Source organism: Osmerus eperlanus, chromosome 20 (assembly GCF_963692335.1).
Source record: "Osmerus eperlanus chromosome 20, fOsmEpe2.1, whole genome shotgun sequence".
NCBI lineage: Eukaryota > Metazoa > Chordata > Actinopteri > Osmeriformes > Osmeridae > Osmerus > Osmerus eperlanus.
The window spans coordinates 3,211,930-3,222,690 of record NC_085037.1 but is presented as its reverse complement, the minus strand read 5'-3'; the positions used below and the strand labels follow the sequence as shown (position 1 = coordinate 3,222,690).

The 10,761-nt window shown below is 45.9% G+C and overlaps 1 protein-coding gene across 1 annotated transcript; it reads left to right on the top strand.

Moving 5' to 3' along the window:
• Positions 1–10,707, top strand: stm (starmaker). Its single transcript, XM_062486849.1, has 20 exons — positions 1–92; positions 592–653; positions 997–1,014; positions 1,347–1,379; positions 1,544–1,597; positions 1,776–1,814; positions 2,872–2,922; positions 3,090–3,134; positions 5,038–5,106; positions 5,267–5,305; positions 5,403–5,441; positions 5,951–7,360; positions 7,498–7,545; positions 7,741–7,794; positions 8,224–8,265; positions 8,349–8,396; positions 9,157–9,204; positions 9,311–9,400; positions 9,502–9,579; positions 9,994–10,707. The coding sequence occupies exons 1-19, from the start codon at positions 82–84 to the stop codon at positions 9,537–9,539; spliced, it is 2,238 nt and encodes a 745-aa protein (XP_062342833.1). The 5' UTR covers positions 1–81; the 3' UTR covers positions 9,540–9,579; positions 9,994–10,707.
• The last annotated feature ends 54 nt before the right edge of the window (positions 10,708–10,761 follow it).

Genomic DNA, 10,761 nt, shown 5'->3' with positions numbered 1-10,761 from the left:
CCTTGCTGTTCCTCCAGCCTGACTTCAGACCCACAGGACACCAGACAGACTGAGTGTCACCGCGCTTCATAACCTGACACAATGCTGTCACGGTAAGATGAGATTTTCTCTTTGCATAAACACGCTGAACAGATTCACATATTCATGTTTCTCATAAAACCGTAGATTCTAGATTGTTAGTTACAGTGAGAGGAACTGCACATTGACTGCATATTTAAATGCCACACAAGATATGTATGTACACAGACATGTTTGTTACAGGTTTTACTCTTTATTGCGCTCTTTCCTAGCATGTTCTGTATTACTTGAGATGGATGGATAACGTTAGGGTGTATCTATCTAGGGTTAGAATGTATATATTTAGGGTTAGGGTTAGTGTTAAGGTTAGTGTATCTAGTCCTAGGGGTCACAGGGCCATCGCGTGAGAAGCTGATTCTGGATGAAGTCTCTCAGTGCTCAGTACAGAGCAGAGCTCCTCTCTAGCATGTGTGGGCCTTGTTAAGGTGGGACATTTTAAAGATCCAGTAACTATTTGGATAAGTTGGGTTAGGGCTCTAAGACTGTGGTCTGAATGATTGTGTGTCCTCCCAGAACTGTGTTTTTACCCCTGCTCTGGGCATTGGTTACTGTGTCCTTCACCTTCCCCATCACTGGTAAGCAGACATTTTACCCACACAGGAATCTCACTAATATCTGAATGTTTGGTACAGTGTGAGACATAGTTTTTTCCCCCACAATATAAGAGACGGTTATACAAGATGTATATTTCTATAATGTGTATAATGTACTGGTATTCCAATTTTTGAAATCATCCTACATTTCTAGATTAGAATTCATGTTAAAATGCTATATAACTGGTGAGCTGGTCTCCATGACAATGGGAGTCGTCTTGCTGGCCACAAAGGCGGCGTAATGAGACGCCAGCTTCCTCTGCCAGGGACAATAGCCCTGTGTTCCCCTCCTGCTCACCAGCCATGCTCTGCGTCTCTCCCACAGGTGAAAAAGACAACGATGGTAAAGTGGACATGTGCTCATCTTCCCATTCAGCACAATCAGCACAACTAGCAAAACACATATCAAATCAAGTCAAGTTGTGTTTGTGTAGCCCTTTTTACGATCCACGTCACGGAGGGCTTCACAGTTGCCCACAGATCAGCACACGCTACCAATTTAACTCCTTAGTCACTATACAACTGACTCGAGGACACACTGTGGCAATATACTGATACCAAGTACCAGTAACATTCTAAAATCACTGATATTGTAGATAAAGAACTGGCTACTGTTCTAAAAGTAGTTAGCATTCTAGAAGTATTCTAGACTTCTGACGTTCCTCTGTGTTGCAGAGAGAGCTGCAGCCTTGCTGGAGTACCTGAATGGTGAGTATCACACATCATGACAAACTGCTCTGGAACTGTCAACATGTCCAGGAAATGCCAAATATTCTATTATTCATGGATCACTTTCCAGGATATGTTCTGAGATTATTTAGTTGGTTTAAGAATATACCCAGCTAACTAAAACTTCTGTGGTTTCTTGTCAGGTGCCGTTGATAGTGCAAACCCAACTGGCCTTGCAGTAGGAGGAAATGCTGAAGGTTTGGTCTACCTCTCTGCTATAGTTATCCATACAAACTGCATGGCTCTACAGTCCCAAATACAATAAAACCTTAGCCCTTACGTTTTTACCTCACTGAAAATCACCATGTACACAATGCTGCTGTCCATTAGCACTAGTATCAGATGTGAAAGTAACTAACACACTGCTCTGTACAGGACCAACTGGTGGAGATGACTTTGCAGACCAGGGGACAGGTACAACATATGTCTGCCTGCCAGCCTGCCTGCCTGCCTGTCTGTCTGTCTGTCTGTCTGTCTGTCTGTCTGCCTATCTATCTGCATGTCTGTCTGTCTGTCTGCCTTTCTATCTCTCTGTCTGATTTTCTACTTGCCCACCAGTTTTTTGGGGCCTGGTTGCCTGCTTGTCTGCTTATCTATCTGTCTGCCACCTTTCCACCTTCCTGCATATCAGCCACACAGACCTTAACCCTTATCACTGTCAAGGAAGGAGGAAATACATTCTTAGGAACACGATAAATCAAATCTCTGAAATCTGACCCTTAAGGAAACAAGAACAGAAAATAGAAAGAATTCTGAAGCTAATTTCCATTGGACCTGGTCATTTTCCCTGGAACGTGTGTGTGCGTATTTAAGAGAGAGAACTTGTGTTGTGTATGTATTTGTGTATGTGTTGTGTGTGTGTGTGTGTGTGTGTGTGTGTGTGTGAGAGAGAAAGATATAGTGTGCATCTGTGTCCCACTCTTATTTTAACATTGTAACACAATTTATGCCATATATATACCATACACCATGCAGGCATACAGAACATAGTATGTCCAAGGTCAGCTGGCCCTAACATCTGTTCCACCTATCACCAGGAAGTTACTGTGTTGTTCTATGAAAGTGTACTGCATCCCCCAGACCCCATCAGCCTGGATATATCCACATGATATTAGTATAGATATTAGTATGTACAATAGTGAGTCTGCCATCTCTCGCCCCTCTCTCTCCCCTTCTCTAAGACATCAGTCTGTTTCTGTACCATTGCCCAGGTGCTCTGAACCCAACCACTCCAAGCTGCTGAGATAAAGCATTTGAATCAGTCTTGGAAGCGTGGTGACCAAACTTTGCCTGTAACACTTGATAAGAGAGGCTTTGGGCTTGTGTTGTCCTGTGGTATCTTGTCCTGTCCTATGTTGTCCTGTCCTATCTTGTCCTGTGGTATCTTGTCCTGTCCTATGTTGTCCTGTCCTATCTTGTCCTGTGGTATCTTGTCTTGAGTTGTCCTGACCCCCCTGTGCTGGTACTTCAGATGGAGACAGCTTGGAGATGACCGGTCTGCCAGACCTTCTGGATGCTGCAGGTGATAGCTGCATCCTTCTGCGTTAACACAGACACACACAGTCGACAGCCTTTATCAGACATGCTAGATGGAGTTCCATTATGGCTTCACTAAAGACAGAAGAGGTCTATGGCTTGGTGATGCTAGGCTACGCTAACTAGCAAGCATTCACTGTTCCCCCATCACAGATTCAGCTGATGCAGATGGGATGCCACTGGAAATGGATATTACAGGTACGAGAAACGGGCTGTGTGAGGTACACCTACACCTGTCTCTTTACCTGTCTAACCCTAACCTGTCTCTAAAAAGCGTTATCGACCTGTCGTTATGTAGCAAGGTTTGCTATCTAGGTTTGTTAGCTAGTCTCATCTAGTTAACTGAAAATGAATGCCAGTGATGACACCAGTGTCTTTCAGATGAGTTCAAACATTTTTGACTAGAAGCGCTCAGAGTGGCCACAATAAAAGCGCTCTGATAAAAGGCTAGGTTCAGTGCTTTTTCTCTATAGCGGCCGCATGCAAATGTATACGCTCTCTCCTCAGTGGGAACACACTGGAGCTCAGATCCTGGATCCACTGGATCCTGGTCTGGACACTGGCCCTAACCCTCACCTGTCTAACCCTCACCTGTCTAACCCTCACCTGTCAAACCCTCACATGTCTAACCCTCACCTGTCTAACCCTCACCTGTCTAACCATCACCCGTCTAACCCTCACCTGTCTAACTCTCACCTGTCTATCTGTCTAACCCTCACCTATCTAACCCTCACCTGTCTAACCCTCACCTGTCTAACCCTCACCTGTCTAACCTTCACATGTCTCTTAACCTGTCTAACCCTCTCCTGTCTAACCCTCACCTGTCAATATGTCTAACCCTCACCTGTCTAACTGTCTTACCCTCACCTGTCTAACCCTCACCTGTCTCTTCACCTGTCTAACCCTCACCTGTCTAACCCTCACCTGTCCAACCTTTACCTGTCTCTTCACCTGTCTAACCCTCAACTGTCTATCCCTCACCTGTCTCTTCACCTGTCTAACCCTCACCTGTCTCTTCACCTGTCCAACCCTCACCTGTCTAACCCTCACCTGTCTATCCATCTAACCCTCACCTGTCTAACCTCACCTGTCTAACCCTCACCTGTCTAACCCACACCTATCCAACCCTCACCAGTCTTTTCACCTGTCTAGCCCTCAACTGTCTAACCCTCACCTGTCTAACCCTCACCTGTCTATCTGTCTAACCCTCACCTGTTTATCTGTCTAACCCTCATCTGTCTAACCCTCACCTGTCTCTTCACCTGTCTAACCCTCACCTGTACAACCCTTACCTGTCTCTTCACCTGTCTAACCCTCAACTGTCTAACCCTCACCTGTCTATCTGTCTAACCCTCACCTGTCCCTTCACCTGTCTAACCCTCACCTGTCTAACCATAACCTGTCTAACCTTCACCTGTCTATCCGTCTAACCCTCACCTGTCTAACCCTCACCTGTCTCTTCACCTGTATAACCCTCACCTGTCTCTTCACCTGTCTAACCCTCATCTGTCTAACCTCACCTGTCTAACCCTCACCTGTCTAACCTCACCTGTCTAACCCTCACCTGTTGATAGGCAGAGTTTCTGTTTACATGAGGCTTGTGTCTTCCTGAGGTCAAGAGGTCATGCAGTGAGGCCCCTTACAGAACGAATATAGCCGTGGAATGAACATATGTCCAGACTCTTGGGAGACAGTGAGGAGGAAACATGTATAAACCGGACTTACATGAGTTATGATGTTTTCACCTGTTTGCCTGTTCTACTGTATCAATGTACTGACCATGCTAGACCATATAAGGAAACGATTCTGTACATTCTATGTTTGAACATGTCCAGCTAATGTATATAAGGACGTCTGGGAGATCGTTGCCCCATGCTGACCACTTTGCCGTGGATGGTCACATGATCCGAGCTCACTTAATAAACTAAGTGAACCCTTTTCATTGTTGTGCATCCTTCCGGCCTGCTTTCTGAAAGAAAGATCATTCTAACACCTGTCTAACCCTGACCTGTCTAACCCTCGCCTGTCTCTTCACCTGTCTGACCTCACCTGTCTAATCCTCACCTGTCTAACCCTCACTTTGTTCTGTTGCACCCATCAGATCCTGCTGCCAGTGACAGTGTTGAAGATGAAGATGCCGCTGAAACAGACTCAGATGATTCGTCTGAGGGTAGGTACACACCACTGTTATATACACACCACTAATATACAAATGTAAACAGAGTTACATCGCTATAAAGGAGCTGACATCACACATCCTGACATCACTCTGTCAAGATTCTGCCATCACTCTGTAAAGGTGCTGATATGATGTTGCTTTTGTGTTTCAGAGTCAGAGGTTGAGGAGGACGTTGATTCACAAGGGAAAGGTCAATGATCCCCTTTTACAAAAGCACTATCAGAATCTGGTCACTGTCATGTCACTCTTGTAACAGTATGTTGCGTGCCCCTGTGTGTCTGATGCAGACAGCGACAAGGACTTAGAGATGGACCCAGATGATGCAGGTAACGATGGATAGTGATTGTGACAGACACACACACACACACAACAAGACAAGCACAGACAAGCACGAACACGCACGCACACACAATACATACACACACATGACCCATTCAAACACAAACACCCACAAGCCCTCAAAAGAACTTTACCATGGTTGTTGACGCCAAAATAAGCACATTAATAACGTTAAATTGATCCACAACTACTGTGGCCTAGGCACTGTTAGAATTACTGTGACTGGGGTTAGAACTTAACTGGGATGAATCAGTGAGAGGGTAAGTAACCGGGAAAATAACAGGGTTGGTAACAAGGACGGAAACACGGTCAGTAACAGGCAGAAGTAGGGACATCAACAATAGTAGGGACTGTTACATGGGCTGTAACCAGGACATTACCAGGGAGAGCACAGGGACAGCAAGAGGGGCAGCCAGTGTGATAGTGGTCTGGAATGCATCGTCTCCACTACACATCCTACATCACAGCTTCCTCAAAGTTATATTTCTACCTGCAGACATGGAGACAGATAACAGCGACAGTGACCAGGAGATTGAGGCAGATCAAGACACAGACAGTGACAAGGCCCTGGAAGCCGCGGTGGCGGGTGAAAGCCAGCAGGACTCTGAGGATGACAGTGAGAGCGAAGCAGACAGCCAGGAACAGGAAGTGGAGACCGATGAGGGGAGCAAAGACAGCGATGAAGACCAAGATGCAGCTGAGCAGGATGACACAGCGGATGGAGATAGTGATGAGGATGAGGTGAGGGAGCAGGAGGAGGCAGGGGGAGATGAAGGGCAACAGGCTGAGTCTGTGGAGAGCGTAGAGGAGGGTGGTCCTGTGGTCACCCAAGTCCCAGAGGTGGAGCCAAGTAAACTCGGAGACAAGAGTGTGTCCTCTCAGGCCGCAGACTCCTCTGAGAGCAAGGAGGACAGCAAGGATGTCAGCAAGGATGACAGCAAGGAGGACAGCAAGGAGGATAGCAAGGATGTCAGCATGGATGACAGCAAGGAGGACAGCAAGGAGGATAGCAAGGATGTCAGCATGGATGTCAGCATGGATGACAGCAAGGATGACAGCAAGGATGACAGCAAGGATGACAGTGAGGAGGACAGCAAGGAGGACAGCAAGGATGACAGCAAGGATGTCAGCATGGATGAGAGCGAAGTTGCTGTTGAAGCTCAGAGTGATTCTAGTGAAGAGAGTGATGTCCCAGACCAGAACCAGGACCAGGACAATAATGATAGTCAGGAGAGTGATGTCCCAGACCAGAACCAGGACCAGGACAATAATGATAGTCAGGAGAGTGATGTCCCAGACCAGAACCAGGACCAGGACAATAATGATAGTCAGGAGAGTGATGTCCCAGACCAGAACCAGGACCAGGACAGCAATGACAGTCAGGAGAGTGATGTCCCAGACCAGAACCAGGACCAGGACAGCAATGATAGTCAGGAGAGTGATGTCCCAGACCAGAACCAGGACCAGGACAGCAATGACAGTCAGGAGAGTGATGTCCCAGACCAGAAACAGGACCAGGACAGCAATGAAAGTCCAGAGAGTGATGTCCCAGACCAGAGCCAGGACCAGGACAGCAATGAAAGTCCAGAGAAGGATGTGTCAGACCAGGACAGGGACAGCAATGATAGTCAAAAGAGTGATGTCCCAGACCAGGACCAGGACCAGGACAGCAATGACAGTCAAGAGAGTGATGTCCCAGACCAGAACCAGGACCAGGACAGCAATGAAAGTCCAGAGAAGGATGTGTCAGACCAGGACAGGGACAGCAATGATAGTCAAGACAGTGATGTCCCAGACCAGGACCAGGACCAGGACAGCAATGACAGTCAAGACCAAGATGTCCCAGACCAGAACCAGGACAGCAATTCCCAATCAGAGGATACCAGTGTAGACAAGCTGTCTGAAGGTATGACTTTTCTGTAACATAGCCACGGCCACGCGACGTTGTATAATGAAAATTCATAGCTACACCATATATGATAACGTTTATCCAGTAAGACGTCATGTACAGTACATAGGTAACTGTTCATTGCTTCCTGATAGAGACGGACACTGACGACGCCAGCGAGAAGGGAGACAGTTTGGCATCTGGTAGGTCTGGCCTCATAAATGTAAATCCGTATCAAACTATCTAACCAACCACAAAGTGGTTATTGGCCATTGGGAGCCAGTCTAGCGGACTGTCTCTCCAGACCAGTGGAGGTGAATGATAAAGCAGTGATACTTATTCTCCGCCCAGTCCTGTCTCACTGTCTGGCCAGATGTGACGTTCTCTTGTTCCTTCAGACCCTGAACTTGAAGCAGACCTGGAGCCACCAGAGGACACAGACTCAAACGCAGGTGGGTTACTGACTGGGTGTGCTAACCAAACTAAGTGTTTGTAATCCAGTCAGACGACTTAGCACTTCTATCACATGCAAATAATGTTTCGGTTATTCGGACAACTATTCTATCGTTACACAGTTATGAATACTTTACCATTCTCTTTTACAAAAATACCAGTCCAACTTATCTGTGTAATCCTGTCTAATTTACAATCCCAATAAATGGATTGATTAACTCATTAATTAATCAACATTAATGAGTTAACAGGGGATGGCTGTTAACTCATCAGCTGCTTAGTGATGACACATGATGACACATGATGACATAGTGGTGACATAGTGGTGACATAGTGGTGAGAAGTGGTGAGATAGTGGTGACATAGTGGCGACTAGTGGGGATCTTGTAGTGTGATTGCTACAGTCTCAACTCTGTTTATCTTGACAGATGAAGATGACCACCTTGAGGAGACTGCTCCAGATTCAGACGGTAAAGTACAGGATACAAAACAAAGACCTAGGGAGGTTCTGATGGGGGTGGTACTCTTATGAGGTGTGTGTTTCCCTGAACAGAGATGGTGAAGTCAGACGATCTGGATGACACAGACATGGTATCTGATGGTGAGTGTCAGGAATGTTACAAAGCTCGAGAAGCAATGATATTAACACATGAAGAATGACGAGGGTGCTGCTCCCAGTTGGATTGGTACTGGTTGGGTTGGTCCATGATGGGTTCTGTTCTAGTTGGGTTCTAGATTAGTTGGATCTATGTGTAGGGGGTGTGTATAGATGTGTTGGATTCTAGTTGGATAGGGTTCTAGTTGGGATCTAGCTGGGTTCATCTTAGTTTGGTGGTGTTACAGTTGGGTTGGGTTCTACTCGGGTTGAAAAATATGTTAAAGTATGCTGCGCATCTTCTATGTATTTATAGATTAGGTTCTAGTTTGGTTATAGATGAGTTAGGTCAAGATGGGTTGGGTTCTATTTGGGGTACATTTACATTTAGTAATTTAGCAGACGCTCTTATCCAGAGCGACTTACAGTAAGTACAGGGACATTCCCCCGAGGCAAGTAGGGTGAAGTGCCTTGCCTAAGGACACAATGTCCTTTGGCATGGCCGGGAGTCGAACTGGCAACCTTCAGATTACTAGCCCGATTCCCTAACTTCTCAGCCATCTGACTCCCATTTTGTAGATGAGATGTTCCAGATGTTCTAGTGGGTTTGAATTTTAGTTGGGTTCTAGGTTAGTTGGGTCCTATTTGGGTTGGTTCTAGTTGGGTTTTAGTTGGGTTGGGGTTCGTATGGGTGTGGTTGTAGTAGTCCCAGTTGGGTTGGTTCTGGTTGTGGTGTTTGGGTACCCTAATGTGTTTCTCTAAACAGAGTTGGTTCAGTCAGATGAGCAGGATGAGCTGGACATGTTATCTGATGGTGAGTAGTTATCCTAATCCAAGCAACCCTTTTGTTGCAACATAAGAAAATGTTGTTGGGTACAGTCCAGCATCATGTTTTGGCACAATGTGAACCCGTATCACAGAGCTCTCAGCCACACCTGACCCACTGGACCCACTTGACCAGCTGGACCAACTGGACCATCCAGATGATATGGTTCAGGCCGCGAGGCATGGTAAAGATCACTGCACCACACTGCCAGCCTGGAAGACCAATCAGCCTCCTTCTTCAGGGATGCTAAATTTATATTAACCTCATCACTGATCACCTGTGTAGTTGCAGGCTCTGATGCTGCCATGTTCACCCAGTCTTAGCGCTATGGGAGGAGTCCACTGGGACATCAGTTTTCAATAGGTAATTACTCCAACCACACACCTGCAGGTCCGTCTTTCCACCTGAGGTTCATCCAAGTATCTGCGCCCATACGCCTGTTATACTAGCTACTGCTATATCCCTGTCTTGACATTGATACACCTATATCTACATTGATACTCCTGTAGTTGTTTCTGTAATCCTGTGTCTACATTGATGCACCTGTAGCTACACCCATAGTCCTGTAGCTACACCAATAGTCCTGTAGCTACACCCATAGTCCCGTAGCTACACCCATAGTCCTGTAGCTACACCCATAGTCCTGTAGCTACACCCATAGTCCTGTAGCTACACCCATAGTCCTGTAGCTACATAGTGCCTTACACCTTCAGCTTGTGTTTTACACCTATGAATTGAGTGTTTGTGCGAGCCCGCTGTTTTTGCTCTCCTCTCCAGAGCCATCATGGTGATGCCCATCAAGGAAGACCCTGTCCCGCGGCCACAGTAACAAATCGCGTCAAAACGTCACATGTCATGTGTTTTTAAAGTTTCCTAACCCTGCATTTCCTTGAAGGTTGAGGGTGTCTGTCTAGGGCTGTGGGGCTCAGATTAAATTATTTCCTCTATTTGATGTAAATTAATTTCTACCCACTTGTTTCTCAAGGCTAGTTTAATGTTTGATGATGAAGAATATGTCGGTTATCCATATTGCTCATCTCGTCAGCCGTGTTCTGATGTCCTGCTTGTCAGCTTTGCATTGATCATCCACCAGAACCCTGGAGATAGCATTCAGATACTGTTAGCTTTGCGAAAGTCTTGAAGGTTTTAGGTTTCAACTGTCTCTTTTGCTGTTGTGTGACATAGTACTTTTTCTGTTCTTAGCTGGCACTTTGTCCTTTTAACAGCTGCTACCCTGACTATAATTCCACTGACTCTCAGATCATCATTGGTTAAGTTATGATAAACATAATACGATGTACATACATTACATTCTAGGTTATGACAATTCTCCTGCCTGTCTTGGACTTACAAACGGAAATTTATAGAAAAAATAAAGATTGCATTTGGTGGATCAAAGGTGAAATAACAATTGCATGAACATAATGCTAAAACACTTTATTTTCAATGTACGCTTTAAAACACAATAAAGATTTGAGTTGTCAGATTAACTTCAACTGACCCTTTTTGGGGATAACAGGCTTGTGTGTGCGTGTGTATGTATGC

Coding starts and splice junctions, on each gene's coding strand:
- stm (XM_062486849.1), top strand. Junction 2,923..3,089: donor AGACCTTCTGGATGCTGCAG/GTGATAGCTGCA, acceptor CCCCCATCACAG/ATTCAGCTGATGCAGATGGG. Junction 5,107..5,266: donor CTCAGATGATTCGTCTGAGG/GTAGGTACACAC, acceptor TTTGTGTTTCAG/AGTCAGAGGTTGAGGAGGAC.